Below are 21,028 nucleotides of genomic sequence, written 5' to 3'. Positions count from 1 at the left end.
TTAACGGTACGCGGGCCTCTCACTGTTGTGGCCTCTCCCGTTGCGGAGCACAGGCTCCGGACGCACAGGCCCAGCGGCCATGGCTCATGGGCCCAGCCGCTCCGCGTCATGTGGGATCCTCCCGGACCGGGGCACGAACCCGTGTCCCCTGCATCGGCAGGCGGACTCTCAACCACTGCGCCACCAGGGAAGCCCACGACTATATACTTTTAATATCCTCCTCATGGAGGACAAGCAAATGCACACTGTAATGCACAGAGTTCTTGGTAAGGGAGCTGCTGTCTAGGGAAAGTACGCTTGCTGAGATTACATCATGAATGGTGACCAGAGAGAAGTTTTGTTTCATTGGACCACACTGGAAAACTGAGTGGTAACTCCAGGTAACCCGTTAAGGCTCTGTATTCATGGGTTTTTGTTTGTTTAAAGGTTTTTTTTTTTTTTTTTTTCCGGTCTTAGGTTTAAACCACATATTTGACCAGTCTGAGCCTGCTGGCGGTTAGGCTGCTATGCTGTGTCTGTTCTAACATGTTCCATGGCTCAGGGTGACGTTCTTTCCGCATTGCCTCTGCAGGCTGTGATGGCCAGTGACTTTGCCATTTCCCAGTTTAAACATCTCAGCAAGCTACTCCTTGTCCACGGGCACTGGTGTTATACCCGACTTTCCAACATGATTCTCTATTTTTTCTACAAGAACGTGGTATGTAGCTCCAGAAAATTTGCCCCCCTCCCTTCTCCCTTCCACTCCAGCTTGTGTAAGGGGTGAAGAGGAAGGGCCCGATGCTAAGCTCACTTTGCTTGTTGATGTTTGGGAAGCAGCCAGGAGCACTTCTGCTGTCTTACCAGGAATAATCTGGGAATGTGCTGTGTTTCAGCTGCTGACAGCAGATTGCTAGGCTTGTCCATCTGCTAGCATTTTCTATTCCCTATGCATTTAAATTCAATTAAGCCCTGTCTGATTCGTTTAGAATCCAGTTCTTGACCTTCCTTAAAAGGTTGTGACAAGCAGAATTATGAAATGTTTAATGCTTTCTGTCAGTAGAGAATGAAAAGGTTTGCTTCCATTTTACAGGAGATATATGTATATATGCTGTCCCCAGACGGATGTCCCATGTGGTATATTGAAGACACAGATACAGATGAAAACCCAGTATAGTGCCTTAGGCTGTAGCTGGCTAGCACTCCCAGATGAAGAATTCTTTGGCAAGCCTGTAAAATGTGTTTGTGCTTGGTAGCTATTTGATGGTCAAGGAACTTAATTTTGACTATGTAATTCATAGAAGGGCAGAATTTGAGTAGTAGGATTCCTGGCTTCGAATCTTCAGCAAACCATTTAAATTTCAGTTTTCTCTCTCATAAACCCATGTGGACCTTAGATTGCTTCACCTAAATCCCTTCTAGGTGGGGTGATTATGTAAATATGTCAGGATTTTCAGACCACATTTATTCTTGGTCTTTAAAATGTGTATGTAGCAAGTTAGTAGTAACCAGAAATTTACATCACTCTGTTGAAATGCCATCTTTAGGAAAAAGATGACTTTAATGGGTCATTTTTAGGATATCCCAAATATGTAATTTAGATCGGTGCGTGCATATGTGTCTGTCTGTCTGTTGGTCAGTCAGCAGGAGCATTTTTTTTTCCTATAGCAAGATGAACTTTTCAGGAAGCTTTCAGTACTTTCCTAATTGGAATTAGCATATTCAGTCAAAGTTTAAGAAAGCCTTGACACTGTATGAAAATATTTGAAATGTATAATATCTCTGTCAGTGTGATTCTGGGGAAAGCTGTGATTTGTAACTTAAAATTCCGGGACTTAGTGGTCAATGACTTTTAGAGGGGAGCCCGTCTCCCGGGCTTTTAAAATACCTTTGCATTTTTCTACCTTCTCTTCTATTATGATGCAGTCCACTGCATCCTCTCCGCCTTCTTTTTAACTCCATATTTCTAACTAATATTAGAAAGAGACTAGGACATTATGATAAAACAAATGTCCAACTGTTGTTAGGTATTTAAAATTTTGTCTCATGAAAAAAAAAAAAGGAGATGCCACATGCCCTTGGAGAGAGGGGGTGTTTATTAGTAGAGAGAACATCACCAGGGAGCAAGGACCCTGGGGCCGTTCTGCTCCGTAAACCTTGACGGCCCGTTCACACTGAAATCCTCCTGACTTGTTTCTGCCTCTTTCTTGCCTAGCCAAACAACAAATGGTTTGTAAACGATGGAGAACAGGGCCAGTATCAGAAGCCATTCGAATAGCGTAGCTTTCTGAGACTAAGGTTCTTGGATCTTGGGCAATTTTTGAGATAGTGATAAGGACTATGGATTCATTCCCCAGAATAGTGCCCCAAACCGCATATACCTAAAACCTGTACATTTTCAGGAGTGAGGCATAATGCATATCCATGGACCCTAGACTAAGAAACTCTATTCTAAGGATTGTGGTCCCCATCCTGAGGTGTTTCAGTGTATCTATGGTGCCAACAATAATATCTTAATCAATTAATTAAAATCGATAAAAAGGCATTTTTCAGGTCATGAGCAGTTGCTAACTGGATCTTGATACTAAGACCTGATGTCGTATAATTCTCATTTTCCAGACATAGAAACCAAAATTCATAGAGGTTATTAAAATGACCTAAAGTCATATAGTCAATAGGAAGTTTCCCTAGGACTTGAAACAAGACCCCCTAATTCTAAGCCCAGTGACCTTTCCTGTGGCCTGCCTTGCTTCAGGGCACAGAGCTTTTGCTATCATGGACTTACTCTGTGTGAGACAAAATAAGAAACTATGTATGTGCCTGGCCTCTAGCATGACCACCTGTCCTGGTTTTCCTGGGACTGTCCTAGTTTTTATAGTAAGAGTACCATGTCCTGGGAAATTCCTCAGTCCCAAGCAAATTGGGATGGTTGGCCACTCAACCGACACCATCCCATTTCAACTGTGAACCCAGAAAGCAAGAGAATGAACACTTGTTGTATGGCTGCTACATACCAGGCATAGGGCTAGGTTCTCTTCATCTGGAGCTAGAACATCTGCATTTGAATACTGACTCTGCCACGTGTTAGCCAGGTAACTTTGGGCAAGTTCCTTAGCCTCTCCGTGCCTTACTTTCCTCATCTGTAAAATGGGAACAACAGTAATTCCCAAGTTGTTACTAAAATTAAATGTATTCTTTTCAGAGCTCTTAGAACAGTGCCAGCACCACATAGTAAATGGTGTGTGTGTGTGTGTGTGTGTGTGTATGTGTGTGTGTGTGTGTGTGTGTGTGTTTTAATTTAGTTAAACATTTACCAAAAAAACCTGCAAGGTAAGTTGTGGTCTTCCATTCTGTGAGTGAGGAAAGGAGGGGCTGAGATCACATGGCTCAGGACAGCAGCGTGTGGCGTGTGCGGTCCTAGCACGCATTGCTGACTCTAAGACGCGAATGTTCCTCTTTGTGTCCCTAGGCCTATGTGAACCTCCTTTTCTGGTACCAGTTCTTTTGTGGGTTTTCAGGAACATCCATGACTGACTACTGGGTCTTGATCTTCTTCAACCTCCTTTTCACATCCGCCCCACCCATCATTTACGGTGTCCTGGAGAAAGATGTGTCTGCAGAGACCCTCATGCGACTGCCTGAGCTTTATAGGAACGGCCAGAAGACAGAGGTGGGTGTATGGCAAAAACGCACAGACCGATACGTAGCTGCTGTCAAAGCCCCTCAGCTCCAATGTTGTTGGGTATTGAAAACTATTTGAATCATCTGTTTGTTTCCAAAGATCTCTACTAACACAGCAGCTATTAAGTCAGTCGCTTCTGAGATGAACACAAATAAAACTGTGAAAGATCTTAGGTATTTATAAGCAGAAATCCAGTCCTCAGACCTTACAACTAAAAATATCTAGTATTTACTAGACCCCACGATGCTGCCTTTTGTGCACACTACTAAATATCCCCAGTCCCATTTATCCTCACAAAGCACTTTGAGAGAGGACTTGGTATTGTTCCCATTCTAAGAGAAAGAATCTGAACTTCAGGGGGGCTGAATAATTTTTCCAATAACCTCACAGCTAAAAAATGGCAGAGGGCTTCCCTGGTGGCGCAGTGGTTGAGAGTCCGCCTGCTGATGCAGGGGACACGGGCTCATGCCCCGGTCCGGGAAGATCCCACATGCCGCGGAGCGGCTGGGCCTGTGAGCCATGGCCGCTAAGCCTGCGTGTCCGGAGCCTGTGCTCCACATTGGAAGAGGCCACAACAGTGAGAGGCCCGCGTACCCCCCCAAAAAAATTTAAAAAAAAAGAAAAAGAAAAAAATGGCAGAGCTAGGATGGGAACCCTTATTAGTCTGGTTCTAAAGCCTAACTTAAAGTCTTCAGGTTCTGCTGTCACGCAGAATAGTGGTGTGAACTTAGTGGTTCCCTCTCCCTAAACGCACGTCCCACCTCCCCTTAACTCAATCCTGTCCATCCACCTCTGATATGTCCCTGATGTCTCATTTCCTCTTATCTATAGTATTGTAGTTGCCAATTGGGCTAGCTGTCTTAAAAGCTTTTTTTTTCTAATTTGTCTTTTACAAAATTAATAATCGGCATTGAGATGGTCTTATGAACATTTATGTAATGCCTCTTACATGCCAGGCACTGTTATAAGTCCTTAACTTACATAAATCTACTTCTCAAAATGATCCTGCAGGGTAGATGCTATCGTTATCCACACTAGATGAGGAAAGTCAGGCACAGGGAGGTACTTTAAGTAATCTGCCTGTGTCACCAAGCTCATGGGTGGTACAGGTAAACCCCAGTTCCCGATCCCCTGCTGTGCTGCAGAAAGAACACTGATGCTATCTTTGGTCCTTGGGTGCACCCCACACACACACCTCTTCGCTGTTTAATGGGCAGAAATCCAAAGTGCGCTCCTAAGGACATTGCCAGGATCACAGAGACTGAGGTGGACCAGCAACCTGTAGACACGTATAAGTGGACAAAGCTGAGGGGTCAATCTGGTCAGATATTCTAGCCTTGAGAAAAGGACTCTGTTAGTCAGGACTCTTTCAGTTGCAAGTGACAGAAAACCAGCTCAAATTGGCTTAGTGAAAAATGGAAATATGTTGGCTCTCATAGCTGCAAAATCCAGGAGTAATGGTAGCCAAACAGCATTATTCTTAAAGCAACTGTCAATGTGCTGGTTACAACTCCTTGGCCCAGCTTGAGTCCCATGCCTTTGCCTGTGCTTATCATTGTGGCTAGAAAGATCATTTTCTCATTGACTAGGCCTGGGCCATAGATCATTCCTGGGGACAGAGCTGAACCCTATGGACAGGATTGGGAAGGAGGGTTTCCTGTAAAAGGACTGGAGAGATGAAAATGAGACCCGTCATGAGAAATCCATGGGTCGGACTTTACTGGCCTCACTGTTCCGAAGATGCTGACCCAGAGCAGCACATGTTAGAAATGATGGGTGATGTTTAGCCTGAGTTTAAATTCTGGTTCAGTGGTATGTGACCTTGGTAAGTTATTTAACTTGCCTGTACTCCGGTTTCTTTACTTTATGGAGATGGTGTGAGGATTAAGTAAGATTACCCTCTCAATATTGTTATTTTTAGCCCACCCCCAACTCCAGACTTAACCAAAAATTCGAGGAAATGCTTAATTTAAAATGATGCATTGGGCTTCCCTGGTGGCGCAGTGGTTGAGAGTCCGCCTGCCGATGCAGGGGACGCGGGTTCGTGCCCCGGTCCGGGAAGATCCCACGTGCCGCGGAGCGGCTGGGCCCGTGAGCCATGGCCGCTGAGCCCGCGCGTCCGGAGCCTGTGCTCCGCAACGGGAGAGGCCACAACAGGGAGAGGCCCGTGTACCACACACACACAAAAAAGATGCATTTATTTTCATCAATCCAATTTTATTATGGGTTGAACTGCCTTTTGAGACTGAGGGTAATTTAATGTCCCTAGGCTCGTGGTGCAGCCAACATGGAGAAGTCAACTTCCAGGGAGGAAGAAATCCTTACAATCCTTTAATATCATCCAACCCATTCAGATCAAGGAACCACATGAGGTTTTCCTAAAAAAGTCCAATCTGACTTAAAGCTCAAGGCCAGGGGTGCAGGAATATGTGGTTGATATTAATGAAGATTGTCCTGTACCGTAGGTCTAAGTTAAATTCCAAGTCCATTGGGGAGAGAGGGGTAAAAGCAGACCTTTAACATTTTTATAGCTTGGTGTTTTAAAAGCCCGTTTGTTCAGCCTGAAGATTGTAATTAGTCTTTACACTTGGAAGAGTTGAGGTCATTGTTTCCTATTGTTGAACACTGCTATCAAGCCTTTGCACACATTGTTCTATTGAGCTGGCCAGTTTTATAATACATGGTAAAGCAGGCAGAGTCCCAGCATGTGGCTATTGATAAAAGGTAATTAATTTCATTGACGTTACCTTCCGGAAGAGTTGTCCTTCCTTTGAACTTGGCCTCCAAACAAATTCTATTTTATGCTTGGGCCATTTCCTGTCTTTGGTGTCATGAAATATACTTCCCAGGGTTATAGCATCTCTCTCCTTGAAAGGAGATGAGTCTGGAAGGCTGCAGCCAGAAGCGTCCCTTCCAAGAAGCAATCGTCTATTACCCATCTCTCATCACCCACACAGCCTTCTTTCCTGGCTTTGACTTCATGTCCAGGTTTTCCCTCTCAGTTTCCAGGAGATCCCATGAGTCACTCCCTTCAGCCCTTCATTTATCCATAACCCTTCTCTACCCCTAATCCCCTTGCTCACATTACTGTGGAGAAAGTGTGCTTGTTAACCTTTTGGCTCTAGGTTTTTTGAGCAACCTCTGTTCCCCCAGAAGCATGAAGCTATATTTTAACTTATCCTGAAATTGTTCTCTCTTGTCCAGTGACATTTTGGTTGCCCCTTTGACTCTGCCCCATTTTCTTCCACCATTTGATTGTGCTTCTGCTTAGAGTTTATGGACCCTTGGATGAAGAAAGGCAGGTAGAAGATTCCATCATTCCCCATGACAGAGTTGTAAAAGAAGCTACAGGGAAAAGTAGACTGGAAATGATGAATCTTCATTGCTTTGATTTTAGAGGACAAAGAGATAAAAAAGAAAAAAAAAAAGATGTAGAACTTCTAAGTGTAATCTCTTGAAGGACAGAAGAATTTATATGGAGATGTTGTATATTTATAAAGCTTTAGGAGACAATTACACATTTTCAAGAAAATTTCAGTTTCTTTTTGCATTTGAAAGGAAATAAGACTATAAACACGTTAAGAAAAGGGAAGACTAGCTCAGGGATATGATACATGTGTTATCATTTTTGTTCATGGCAGACATCACTAATACACTGTAGCACTCCATCCTTCCTGCTGGGTCTGAATGGAGCCTCAGAATCCTTTTGCACACACATTACTATTTGATCAGAACTATCTTTTGTTTGAAAACCTGTTTTCAGTCACTTGACTGGTATCTCTACTTGATCTTTCTCTGTTTCTACAAGCTTTTGGTAGGAAGCAGTTTAGCACGTGAAAAGTTATATAAGAATAGTTTATTAATCCAACAAATATTTGAGTACCTGCTATGTACCAGGCACTGTTTTAATCACTTGAATAAGAGAGCCCAGGTTCCACTTTATGAAGCTTGCATTCTGTTGAGAGAAACATAAAATCATTAGGTAAACAGATAAGATTATTTCCGATGGTGATGAGAGACTTCTAAGAATGCCATGGTAGTAAATGATTAAGTGGGCATGACTTTTAGACTGGTCTGGGGTCTGTGCCTCTATGAGGAAGTGATATTTGAGCTGGGATATGAATAGTGAGGAACTGGTCGTGTGGAGGTCCAGGAAGAATTTCTGGCAGAGATGACAGCACAGGTGAAGCCCTGAGGAAAGAGGGGATTGGCATATTTGAGAAATAGGGTGAAGCCTGTGTGTTGGGAGGATGGTGAATGACAGAACAGGTGGGTGGCCCTGGAGAGCAGGGGCTTCCATGGGCAGACCATGCAGGACCTCCTAGACCATGGGAAGGAACTTAGATTGTATGGGAAATGCAGTGGAAGTCATTGGAGGAATAGGAGGGGTGGTCAGTTTGATTAATTAGGGAGATGGCATGACCTGATTTACATTTTTTAAAACCATCTGGCTGCTGTGGGAAGATTGGATTAGGGCTGAGAGAGGAAGCAAAGAGGCCAGTTAGATGGCTGTCCCATCATTCATAGAGAGTTGATGGTGAATTAGAATGAAGGGAGTAATGGAAATAAAGGTGGATGGATTGGAGAAGTTTTTGAAACTGTTTTCTGATCAATGGGAAATGGAAATTAGTACTACTGTCCTTATTTGAGGTAGATTTAAGATTGATCCAATGATAAAAGCAATAGGAGTTGAAGAGTTCCTTCAGGGTTATTTTTCCCCTGTGAACTCATCTCATTCAATGGTCACCCCTCATTCTTCCACTACTACTTACAAATCTCACCTGTTTTGTGAATGAGAGAATGAAGGAATAGATTTTTCTCTCAGAGAAGCAAAAACAAGTACTGGCTTGTGTTGTTCCTTGATCTTGCTTGACTGTTACTAATCTTACTCCCTCCCCAATATCTGTTTCATTTTCAGGCATACTTACCACTCACCTTCTGGATCACCTTGTTGGATGCCTTTTATCAAAGCCTGGTCTGCTTCTTTGTGCCTTACTATGTAAGTCCTTGTTCACTCAAAGGATTTGTTGTTAATCAATGGTACCTCTTTGTACTCTGTCACCAGTATCAGCATATAGAATGGGTATATTAGGGTAGTTTGCTCATATAATCAAGTTGATTATTTACTGACTACATTATAACACTCCTCCCAAATATGTTAGGTAATGGATTAAATTTGGAGAGAAGTGCTTAGCTGAGTCCTCCTGGGTCTCTTTTTTAGCCCTGTACTGCTTGATAGTTTTCATCAATGACTTTAAAGTTGAAAGCCTGGCTTATAATTAAATGAGTCAGAATCAGAGAGGCAAGGTCAGAATATGAAAGCTGTTATTAGGGAGTGCTGGGCTAATTCTACCAGGATGACATTCCGAGTATTAAATTTAAGTAGAGGCTCCCCAAAACTAAAAGAAAAAAAAAATTGTTAAACAGGTAAAGAATGGAAGAAATGTGACTGAGCAGAGAATGTGTAAATGAATTTAAAAGTTTAGGCCAACACCAAGCACAAAGCAGCATGACGTAGCTGCCCATTCACACACACCCCCTCCCTGGAAGAAAACACTAATATGATCACGGATGGATAACAAAAGTTCAGTAATAAAAAGGGAAAAGGTAATAGTCTCTAAGTTAACAATTTTCATTCTTTATTCAAATGAAATTACTTGAATTTACCCAGCTAGAATATTCTAGGGATACTGCATTTCAAGAGGTATATAGATAAGGCATCTGAAGTGTATTTAGGAGAGAATGACTAGAATTGTAAAAGATCAGAAAATTGTGTCATTTGCGGAATCCTTTAAGGACTTTGAAGACATATGCGTATGAGAGGGGTGGATATTTACTTAACCGGGGTATAAACTCAGGTTAGCCAGAGTACCTGCTTCAGAGATTTTCAGCTCTGTTAAGTGGAACAGATTTGATCTTTCTCTATACCTCAAAGAGTTGGAAGTATAAGTAAAAGGATCAGGGAAAATGAATTATGATTCAGAATGCAGAGGAATTCCAACCAAAAAGTTCAAAATTTAGATGGCCTGTCTGGGAGAGAGTCTCTTTTTCTAAAAATGTTCAAGTTTATCCTAAATGATCAGTTATCAGGAACACTGAAGAAAGGGACTCAGTCCTCACTTGGGTCGTGGAATAGAGTGATGAAACTGATGATACTGTGTGGCTGAGGGTACACAACTCTCCAAGATCACCGACTTTTGTTCTCTCTTTGTAGACCTACCAGGGCTCAGACATTGACATCTTTACCTTTGGAAACCCCCTGAACACAGCTGCTCTGTTCATCATTGTCCTCCATCTGGTAATTGAAAGCAAGAGTTTGGTGAGTAGTTTTCCTGCCTCTGAAGTAGCCTGAAACTCATTGGGGGAATTGTCTTCATGCCTACAAGACAAGTGGTCATAAGAAGAGTAATGACTCTAAGGAATAAGGGTGATCCACGACCACTCTTGTGGATCGTTGAGTGCCGTTATGCTGAGGTTGATGTGCAGCCAGGGAGAGTGGAGAACACCTGCCTGGTCCCCTTGGTGGCATCCACGGTGTGGATGGTTAGTGGAGGTGAGTCAGGCTGGAGAAACAATTACACTTCTATGGACAGCATCCTTCAAGACCAAGCTGTTGCCTTTCAACTAAAAGGAAAACCGGTGTAATGCCATAATCCTGATATACTGACTTCTGTAAGTGATGATTTGATGCTTTTCTCATAATACAAAAAAAAATTTTTTCTCCCTCCAGAATTTTTACCATTCATTTCATTTACAGCTAGGTCTTTTTGAACTTAGTTGCCAGCTTAATGATAAAGTTAAGTCTTTTCATCAAAATGATTGCAGGGGCCTTCCCTGGTGGTGCAGTGGTTGGGAGTCTGCCTGCCGATGCAGGGGACATGGGTTCGTGCCCCGGTCCGGGAAGATCCCACATGGCGCGGAGCGGCTGGGCCCGTGAGCCATGGCCGCTGAGCCTGTGCGTCTGGAGCCTGTGCTCCGCAACGGGAGAGGCCACAACAGTGAGAGGCCCGCGTACCTCAAAAAAAAAAAAACAAAAAGATTGCAGGGTATCTCTACAGCAAAGCTAATATGAAGGATTCAGGTAAAGAGAGCTTTACTTTAAACCTTTGTCTGCAAGTGAAGAACATCCCACCCATGTCTGGCAAGTAAACTGCCTTAGCACAGACCGTATCTTCTGATGGGAGCATTCCTAGCCCACTTTCAGATCCCTGTACTCTACCCAGCTCAAATGTTATTGTAGGTTTCATCAAAAGTGCTGCTTCTCCCAAGAGCCCTTCCCTAACCATCCATTTTTTCACACCATCCTCTTGTTTTTTTTTTTTTTTCTTTTTTTTGCGATATGTGGGCCTCTCACTGTCGTGGCCTCTCCCGTTGCCGGACGCGCAAGCTCAGCGGCCATGGCTCACGGGCCCAGCTGCTCCGCGGCATGTGGGATCCTCCCGGACCGGGGCACGAACCCATATCCCCTGCATCGGCAGGCGGACTCTCAACCACTGCGCCACCAGGGAGGCCCCATCCTCTTGTTTTTATTCATAGTCCTAATAATAACTTATAATTCTTCATTTAATTATGTGATTGTACTATTCGTGTTTCTCTTCTACATTAGACTATAATCTCTTTGAGGACAGGGTTCATGTTTATTTTGTTCACCACTGTATACAAGTATCTAGGACAAGACTGGCACACAGTTTGTGCTCAAAAAATATTTGAATGAATAAATGAGTGATTAAATGAGTAACCAGTGTTTGGGGTATATATAACATGTTGGTGGTGATGCATTTCAAACAGGAAATAGCTGAATGAGGTTATAGTTTTTTTTGTTTGTTTGTTTTTGCGGTACGTGGGCCTCTCACTGCTGTGGCCTCTTCCGCTGCGGAGCACAGGCTCTGGACGCGCAGGCTCAGCGGCCATGGCTCATGGGCCCAGCCGCTCCACGGCACGTGGGATCTTCCCAGACCGGGGCACGAACCCGCGTCCCCTTCATCGGCAGGCGGACTCTCAACCACTGCGCCACCAGGGAAGCCCTGAATGAGGCTGTAGTTTTAAATGTTATACAAAGTTATATATTGAGATTATTTATAATTTCTTAAGTAGGGCTGAATATTTTTGACATCACCTGCTTTGCTTACAACCTGCTATAACCAGACCTTACAAGCCTAAAGTGTTGTAAAAGGTTAATAGCTGCAAATACTAGATGGGAAGAGTAAAGAGAATTCTAGAACTAAAATATGTGGGGTTGTTTGAATATTTATTGAATTTCATTTTTAAGCAATTATGTAGGTACTTTTGCTACTGCCTAAGGAAGTGTTTTAAGTTCTGACACTGATTAGTGTTCCAGAGGCTCTAACATGTCAAGCGTCAGTTTGGGTTCAGTGGTTATGAGCAGCAGCAAACTATTTTGACTAACCTGAGCAAATGGAAAAGTTATTCAAAATATATTGAAAATCACGGTAAAACAAACAAACAAAAAAACATCCCGAGGATCCAGAGTGGCTCCAGAGATCCAGGGAACAGAAACCAATGGACAGGCTTACCAGGCTGGTACTCTGGTCTGATTTGGCCCCAGTCATTTTCTGCTCTTGCCTCATTCATTGTGCTCCAGGTTCAGTCCCTGGTGATAGAATTCTGTTTCCTTAGCTCCAGCCATAGGCTTTGGCGAGAGGAGGAATATTTTACCAAGACTGTGCATAGCGCTGGGTGTCTTCACTAAGAGAAGGGGAATGAAAGCCAGGTGCCGAGAACAGTGACTACTCTATAAAGGATGCATCATTTAAGAATTGTTTCTCACACCAGGGAAGGCTAAAGCTCATGGCCTCTGAAGGTCTGTTGTCAGTAAGAGTCAGTCATTCTGAGAATATGAATTGGTTTCCTTCACACTTTTGCGCACCATCCCTTTGCTACCTCTCCCACCTCCCTGTCAGTTTTTACCCAGCGTCCCTTGACTTTCACTGCATCCATTTATTTAAACGAGTCAACTCCATCAAGTCACATGTCACTTGCCAAAAGCGCTTCTTAAAGGAAAAAAAAATCAGGGCTCAGTGGGAAGCAAGAGCATTTGAGAAAAAAAAAAATTGGGCCAACATTTTCTGAGCATTTTGTGTATCTTTATAAAATATGAGTAGTCTTTGTGACTCTTGTGAAACTATCTACCCTGGAGAAATACTTTGCAAGGTTAAGAGGAAAATGGAGAATATTGGGTCTTGTTTGAGAATTATAGCCCTAGAGAGTGAAAATGATTAATAAAAGCAGTCTTCCCCCAAAAGAGTAATGTGTACCACCATGGTATACACAATGATTTTAGGTGGGACTGTACACTGCACTAAGTAACACTGACTACTGCACAACATGAAGGTGATTCTCTCATACTTCAGATTATGTCAGAGAAGAATTCTGTTTGGGGCTGTTACTTTTTCTCGCAATAACTCTTGCTAATTTCCCTTTGTAACAAAGACAGATCAGACCCCAGACTCATCACTGTTATGACAGGTAATGCTGATATTACATTTAAGGTAGTGATCTGCTTTTCTTTCTAAATAAATTTACTTAATTAGATAGTGAGCCAGTTTACAGAAAAATTTAAAAAAATAATAATGCAAGCTCTATGTAGATATGAAGGTGGATAGGTTATAGTGTGATATAAAGAGATGTATTTCTTGCTCATGTAAAGTTACTAAGGTTCCAGACAGCTCTAGAGAAATTATCCTCTGAGGGGTGGCTCAGTGACCCAAGCTGTGTCTCGTAGCTGTACCACCTGGAATTATCCCCAAGAAGAACTTCTTGGTCAGACGTGGAAGGAAAGGAGACAGTATGGAAAATTGCACACCAGCTCTTCCATGCTTCTAATCAGAAAGTCTTGCACATCCCTTCCATCCGCGTTTCATCAGTCAAAGCAAGACATGTGGCCATGCTTAATTTCAAGGGGGTGGGGAAATGCAATCCTCCCAAATGCTTATTAGAGGAAGAGAATGAGAATATTGGTGAGCAACAGTAATGTCTACCACCTACTTAAATGGATAAAGTTTGAGGTTCACTGGATTAAGCTATTATCTTAAACAAGAAGTAGACCAGTAAGTGACTATATGGAAAAATAAGGAGAAAATCCTAACACCTCATGGTGCCTGGACAATACAAAGTAAACTAGGCACCAGAGTTACTTTTTGGTATTTGACATAGTTTTATAGAACTTAAACACTGATATGAGCTATTCACAAAAGGTGCTCTTGCCTTCTCGCTTCAATATTTTGTGTTTTGTTCACTAAGGTTTGTTACACCATTCACCCACTGCTTGGAATGTGATGTCTCTTCAACAGAGCAGATTTTGCCAGGCTGCAAAATTATCAGAGCGTGTTCATCTCCTCTGCTTTTCGTGTCTTGCAGACTTGGATCCACATGCTGGTCATCGTTGGGAGCATCTTGTCTTATTTTTTCTTTGCCTTGGTTTTTGGAGCCATGTGTGTAACTTGCAACCCACCATCCAACCCCTATTGGATTATGCAGGAACACATGCTGGATCCAGTGTTCTGCTTAGTTTGTGTTCTCACAACCTGTGTTGCTCTTCTGCCCAGGTATGGTGTTTATTTTATCATCAAGAGAGTAAGTGAAGTCATAGGCTTAGAATTCGTCAAGCGACTGCTAAGAATAGACAGTAGACCGTCCTGTTTAGTAGTGGAAAAGTCGGTCTGTGTACTAGTTAAAATATGCCAGGGAACAGACGTGGCTTAAGCAAATGAAAAAATTTATTTCTCTCTCAAGGAAAATTCTAGTCTGGTTGATAGTCCACAGGGATAGGGCAGCTTTACTTCACAAAGGTATTCGAGGACCTAGATCCTTTCCTTTCCTCTTTTTCTTCTGCCATCTCCCAAGGGCGTTGCCCTCATCTGCGTGACTAAAGATGACTCACCACCAGCACATCCAGGTCATGGGTCGCTGCATCCCTGCATCTTAGCCTGCAGGAGGGAGAAAGAGAAGATGGAAGGCATGCAGCTTTCCATCTTTCTTCTTTTTTATTCTTTTTTGTATTGTCATGACCCAGATGTGGTACACATCATTGGTCATATCCCATTAACTAGAACCTGGGTATGTAGACTCTGAGTGGCTAAAATCTGGGGGCTTCTAAAAAGAAGAATGGGTACTGAGGGACACGTATCTCTGCTACGATCTATAAACACTGAAAACTTACCTCCCTTCTCTGACTTCAGTTACTTTCCCATTTTAGTTTAACTTGATTTCTCATATCGTATGGGATGGAAATGGCTAAGAGGTATGCATGGGTTTCTAATCTATAGATTTCTTGAACTCTTTAGAGCTCTTCCCCTTTATAGTTTTATAAAATCTATCTGTTTAGCTGAAAACACTATAGCAAATCGCTGTTCTACCTATTTTGTTTGTTTGTTTGTTTTTGTTTTTTTGTTGTTTTTTGCAATCTATAGATTTCTTGAACTCTTTAGAGCTCTTCCCCTTTATAGTTTTATAAAATCTATCTGTTTAGCTGAAAACACTATAGCAAATCGCTGTTCTACCTATTTTGTTTGTTTGTTTGTTTTTGTTTTTTTGTTTTTGTTTTTTGCGGTACGCGGGCCTCTCACTGTTGTGGTCTCTCCCGTTGCGGAGCACAGGCTCCGGACGCGCAGGCTCAGTGGCCATGGCTCACGGGCTCAGCCGCTCCGCAGCATGTGGGATCTTCCCGGACCGGGGCACGAACCCGTGTCCCCTGCATCGGCAGGCGGACTCTCAACCACTGCGCCACCAGGGAAGCCCTGTTCTACCTTTTTAAACATGATATGAACATCAAATGGTGATTCAATATTATTCTCTAACAGGGTTGACAAATTGGCTCACAGGCCAAATCTGACCCACTGCCTGTTTTGGTAAAGTTTTATTGGAACATAGACATACTCACTAATTTAAATATTGTCTATGGCTGCTTTTGCACTACAACAACAGAGTTGAACAGTTCCAACAGAGACTATTTGGCTCACAAAACCTGAGCTATTACTGTCTGGTCCATTGGACAAAAGTTTGCCAACCCCAGTCTGTAATACAATCATAAGGCACAGTGGGCACAAACCCTTTGTTGCTGAAAGACATCCGTTCTAGAAATGCATAAGAAAAACCCACCTGAGTCATTCTGTGGTGGTTCCAGTTGTATACTTAATATCACTGGTAAACTGAGATGGTTCTGTAGTGTTCACTGTTATTACCAGCTTTCAGATTAAAAACTGACAAGATGAACTTTTAGAATTTAGGAAGAAACAATTACTTTTAAGTTATAGCCTGAAATTTTTCTTCAAGAGCATTAATGGTACAATTTTATCTAATATTGTTGTGGTGAGCTGAAAAAACGGACCCCTAAAATACATCTGTGTCCTAATCCCTGGAACCTGGTGAATGTTTTATTTATTTAGCAAAAAAAGGAATTTGCAGATGTGATTAAGGATCTTGAGATGGGGAGATTATCTGGCTGGGCCCAAAATGCCCTCACAAGTGTCTTTATCAGAGAGAGGCAGGGTGAGATTTGACACTGACAGAAAAGGAGAAAGCACTTTGACCATGGTAGCAGAGATCTCTGGGTCACAAGCCAAGGAATGCCTGCAGCCACCAGAAGCCAGAAGGAGCAAGGAGTGAGTTCTCCCCTAGAGCCTCCAGAGGGAGCATGGCCTTTCCAACACCTTGATTTTGTTTCAGTGAAACTGATTTCGGAATTCTTGGCCTTCAGAACTGTGAGAGAACAAGGTTTTGTTATTCTAAGCCAGCCCACTTATGGTAATTTGTTACAGCAGCTATAGGAAACTAATACAGACTTTGGTATCAGAAACGTGGGTGCTGCTGTAACAAATACCTAAAAATGTGAAATAGACTTTGAAATTAGATAATGGGCAGAGACTGGAAGAATTTTGAGGCACATAATAGAAACATACTAGACTCCCTTAAACAGACTGTCAATAGAAGTATGGACATTACAGTGTCTGCTGGTGAAAATTCAGAAGCAAGGAGGAAGCATGGGCAGAGAGAGCCATATCATCTTGGAAAACACGTAAATGATCATAAGTAGAATGTTGCTAGAAATATGAACGTTAAAGGCACTGCGGGTGAGGTCTCAGAAGGAAAGGAGAAACAAGTTATTCGAAATTGGAGGAAAGGGGATCTTTGCAATACAGTGGCAAAAAACTTAGCTGAATTGTGTTCTGCTGTTATGTGGAAAGCAGAATTTGTAAGTGATGAACTTGGATGTTTAGCTGAGGAGTTTTCTAAGCAAATTTTTGAAGGTTTGGTCTGGTTTCTTCTTGCCTCTTACAGAAAAATGTGAGAGAAAAGAGACTGAGGGAAGTACTTGTTAAGCCCAAAGGAACTAGATTTAGAAAATTCTCAGCCTATCCAGATTTCAAATTTGCTAAAATTAGGAGATTGGCTGTTGGGAGTATGCTCTGGAGCGAAGGCCCAGAGTGTGGCTGGACAGCCTTTGCTAGTGCTGAAGAGATTAGATATGTGACTCATGGATCCTCTTAGCCATCTCAGCAGTCACCAAGGAAGGAGGTGGGATATACAGGAAAGATCTGTGGAGGACCCTCTTATCTAATGGTGTAAATACCCATGACATACATTGGAGACTCACAAGGTTTTTGTGACTGCTATAGCAGCATAAATACTGTCAGCTTGGACTGAAAGGGACAAGTTTGTGGTAATTTGCTGCAATAGCCATAGGAAACTAACAGCTAGCATTTAAAAAAATACTCACTCACTGTGTGCCAATGCTTGGCCTGCTTTATATGTATTATCTCATTTAACTTAACATTAAGGCTGTAGCACTATTGGTATCTCTACTTTTACAGGTTTTATTTTTGATTTATTTGACACTCAGGAACTCACTATTTTCTCAGTGTTTCACAAATACTAATTTAATATTGTTATATTTTCCATTTTATAATTCACTTATTCTCCCCCTTTACCTCAAGAAGGGTCAGGAGACCCTTCTACTTTTTCTAATTGGTGAGTACTTTTTGTGTCCCATAATGCAATTGAGGTGAATGTAATTCTGTGATGCTTTTTGTAACCTAGGTTTATATACAGAGTTCTTCAGGGATCCCTGTTCCCATCTCCAATTCTGAGGGCGAAACTCTTTGACAGACTGCCTGCAGAGGACAGGACTGAAGCTCTCAAGAAGTGGAAAGGGGCTGGAAAGATGGATCAGTTGACATCTAAGTATTCTGACCACTCCGCTGTTAAGTCAGAGAGAATACCCATTTCTGACCCTTCTGCTGTCTTTGCAGTGATGTCGGCAACTTCTTGTGCTGTTGAGCAAGGGAATTTATCTGTATGTGAAACTGCTTTAGACTCAGACTACTCTGAAAATAAGGCCTCAGGGATGGCTGGACCCTCAAAGGATTAAAAGAGCAGAATACCCTCCCTGGAGTTGCAAGTAGTCCTTCAAGTTTGAAAGAGGGCCTTTGAAGAGGTTCCTCTACCAAACCAGCATGACTTGGATTTTTCCTTAAGGGACAAGAACATTTTACTGGGCTTGGAAAAGCCAATGTGATGACCTTTACTGTATGTTTGTAGACATTTGTAAAGGAAGTTAGAGTTTGACCTGAACAGAGTTTAGAGAAGTGAAATATTTAATTCAGAATCAAATGCTTTTAGGAAACTTTTTGGATTTTGTAAAAGCATTTTAATTGTGCTAGACATGCAAATATTTTCAAGGGAATTCATTTGAGACATATATTTATTTTACTATCTGCTCATTTCAGTGTTCTCCCGAGGTGGAAGGCTTCACTGGTAAGGGGCAGCAGGGATGCCAGAGTTCCATGGAGATGTGTTCTTCTCTCTGCTTCCTGTCAACAGAAGACTTTTTATGAGGTATACGTCTGTGCAGATGTTTTCAATTGGGAAACAGAGGCCATAGGTAAGGAATACAAAATCAGCTGAGTCTAGGGGCCCTTTGTCAATTTCCCATATTCTAAAACTGACAATAGCCTAATCAAAATGAGACAATCAATTTCAGAACAGTCTTAGGGAGATCATATGAGGGTTTATAGTCTTTATAATACCCTACAACTTTTCTGCTGTTGCAGCCTCTGAAAATGAGATATTATGGAACTGACACTAATACAGGTGGTTCTCAGGAGGATCCCATGAGGTTCTTAGATTTGTTTTTTAATACATTTTAGGACAAGAATGTCTATATAAAGTTAATTGCTGTTGTAAATCATGTATGCTGGTTTTAGTTGGAACAAAGAAACTAGTTTCTACCAAAACTGCCAGGTATCATTTTAAGATTATATATTGTTGAGTTCTTTTAAAAGTCTGTATCTGTCCATCTGAAAATTGTCAGCCACCCAGAATTTCCTTCATGAAATTTCCATACTGACGTTCCATGTCTATATGAAGCTCTTCTTAATGACTATTCAAGTATTATGCTCAGGGCTTAGTCTTCTACCTGCTACCTACTGTCCTGGTCTGACATTTTTTGTAGCCTTCTGATGTTTTTGCAAGTGGTCTTTTATACAGACTGATTTCTAGAATATTCAAAATCCCATATGGCTAATGGAGGTAGCTTTCTTCTTTCATAAGATTTTTAAAAAAATAAACTGTTTAATAAATAACATATACAAAAAGCTGTCATTGCTCCTATAGATACTCACCAAATCCAACAGTAATTGGTACCAGAGCTTAGAAGGAAAATCCCAAAGCACACCTTTTACCAGAATACTGTTTTGACCTTTTCTTACATGGAAAAGTCAGTGATCCTCGTAGCAGCTGGCATTCATTCCTTGAGATCATCATCTTCCGATAAATAAAAATTTAGAGATATATTCACTTGCAAATAAAAGACTAGAATCTAAGGATAAAAAGACTGAGTCCAAAAGACTAAGAGAAAGGGTCAATCTCCAGGATGTAAAGTATCTGTACACACGAGTAGAGGAAAGTCTTGAGTCTTCATGTTATGGGTCTATAATCTCTTATCCACAATTCCACAATCTCAAGAACTCTGAAAACTGAAAAAGTTTTCATAAATTAGGCACAAATTCAATGTCTTAAACAGATGTAAGGCTATTTATTTATTTAATGTAATTATTCACATATTTTGCTATGAAAATATTAGTAGATTTTATACTGGGTGCTAAACGTTGTAATATTATGCTTTTTAAATTTTTTTAAAATTCTGGATTCTGAAACACCTCTGGCCCTCAGGCAAAAGAGATTTGGGATCTGTATGAAGCCTTTAAAGGGTCTTATCTACAATAACTCTTTTACACAAAGTTACCCAAGCTGACGTGGTCTGTTGCATTTTGGTATTCAGTGTATTTCACCAAATTTGGGGGAGCCCAAATCTGCCCCTAGTAGCCAAAAAAAAAAAAAAAATTAACAGTATACATGTGTGATACAATTTTACCCAAAAAGATTTATAAAAGAATTGGATCAGATTCCCAAAATGTGCTCTAGACATGAAAGATCCTTGCCTTCTTATCAGGGCTGAAGTTTTCCTTGGACCCTCAATGGGTTATTGGAGACTGCTAGCAACCTCTCATTTCAGACTAATCAAAGAGCCATCTTCCATATAAAATAAAAGAGTATGTTCCTGGGGGAGTGAGATATAAGACAAGAAAATTTTGATTGGTGGGAAACTGGGTGCCAACTATAATAGTGGGAGGCACCGTTTTCAGGGGCTTGCTCCATGTTTTATATCCATAGAAAGAAAAGATTATACCATTTTATTTGTATTAAGGGTTACTTAAAGTAAGTACAATATGTGTATCTCACTGAACATAAGTTGAGCATATGTTGTTACATTATGTACCTATAAGTATAACAGAACATGTTCTTAAACTTTCATACAGCTGTGACCACAATTCGGTTGCCAGATTTTACATTCTCAACAGGTTTATATAAACTACAGAACAAGAGATGAATAATGTGGAAAGTGTCAAGACAACTTTTCGAATGTCATCTACGCACACATATAGAAAAGAGTACAAAAAAGACACGTATAAAATTGCAGGTAGTCTCTGGGGAATGCTGAGACAGCCCAGGTTGCTGGTGGAGGGAATCCTACTTGTTCAAAAGGCATTTGTATGTTGCAAAATGGATGCCTGACTAATTTAAGTAGGTGCATGTAAAGATTTGTGTTTTGAAGCTTTTTTGCGGGGAAAAAATACTGTAACCACTAATTACTTCAAAGTTGATGTGTGTAAAGTGGCCTAGTGCTTAAAAGCATCTTTAAATTTTTGTTTTAATTATCAATGGGAAGAAATGGCAACACCAGATATTAAACATCTTTCAAGGACAATTACAAAATGTTTTTCTCCGTGCAAAGTTTTACCGTGCTTTCAGATACATTTTTGTGACTTTATTGGTATGGACAAACACAAGAAA

The 21,028-nt window shown here is 41.5% G+C and overlaps 1 protein-coding gene across 1 annotated transcript in view; it reads left to right on the top strand.

The window, feature by feature from the left end:
- ATP10D (ATPase phospholipid transporting 10D (putative)) overlaps nucleotides 1–18,044 on the top strand; it is an 83,647-nt gene extending 65,603 nt beyond the window's left edge. Inside the window, exons 17-22 of the mRNA XM_007450972.1 lie at nucleotides 572–697; nucleotides 3,446–3,646; nucleotides 8,577–8,657; nucleotides 9,873–9,977; nucleotides 14,036–14,223; nucleotides 17,714–18,044. Of these exons, the coding sequence (XP_007451034.1) occupies nucleotides 572–697; nucleotides 3,446–3,646; nucleotides 8,577–8,657; nucleotides 9,873–9,977; nucleotides 14,036–14,223; nucleotides 17,714–18,044 (1,032 nt within the window). The remainder of the gene's footprint in view (nucleotides 1–571; nucleotides 698–3,445; nucleotides 3,647–8,576; nucleotides 8,658–9,872; nucleotides 9,978–14,035; nucleotides 14,224–17,713) is intronic.
- Nucleotides 18,045–21,028: the final 2,984 nt, after the last annotated feature.

This window comes from Lipotes vexillifer, unplaced genomic scaffold (genome assembly GCF_000442215.2).
Source record: "Lipotes vexillifer unplaced genomic scaffold, Lipotes_vexillifer_v1.1 scaffold404, whole genome shotgun sequence".
Taxonomy (NCBI): Eukaryota; Metazoa; Chordata; class Mammalia; order Artiodactyla; family Lipotidae; genus Lipotes; species Lipotes vexillifer.
Note: the sequence above shows the minus strand (reverse complement) of the source record. Positions and strands in the feature narration are given on the sequence as shown.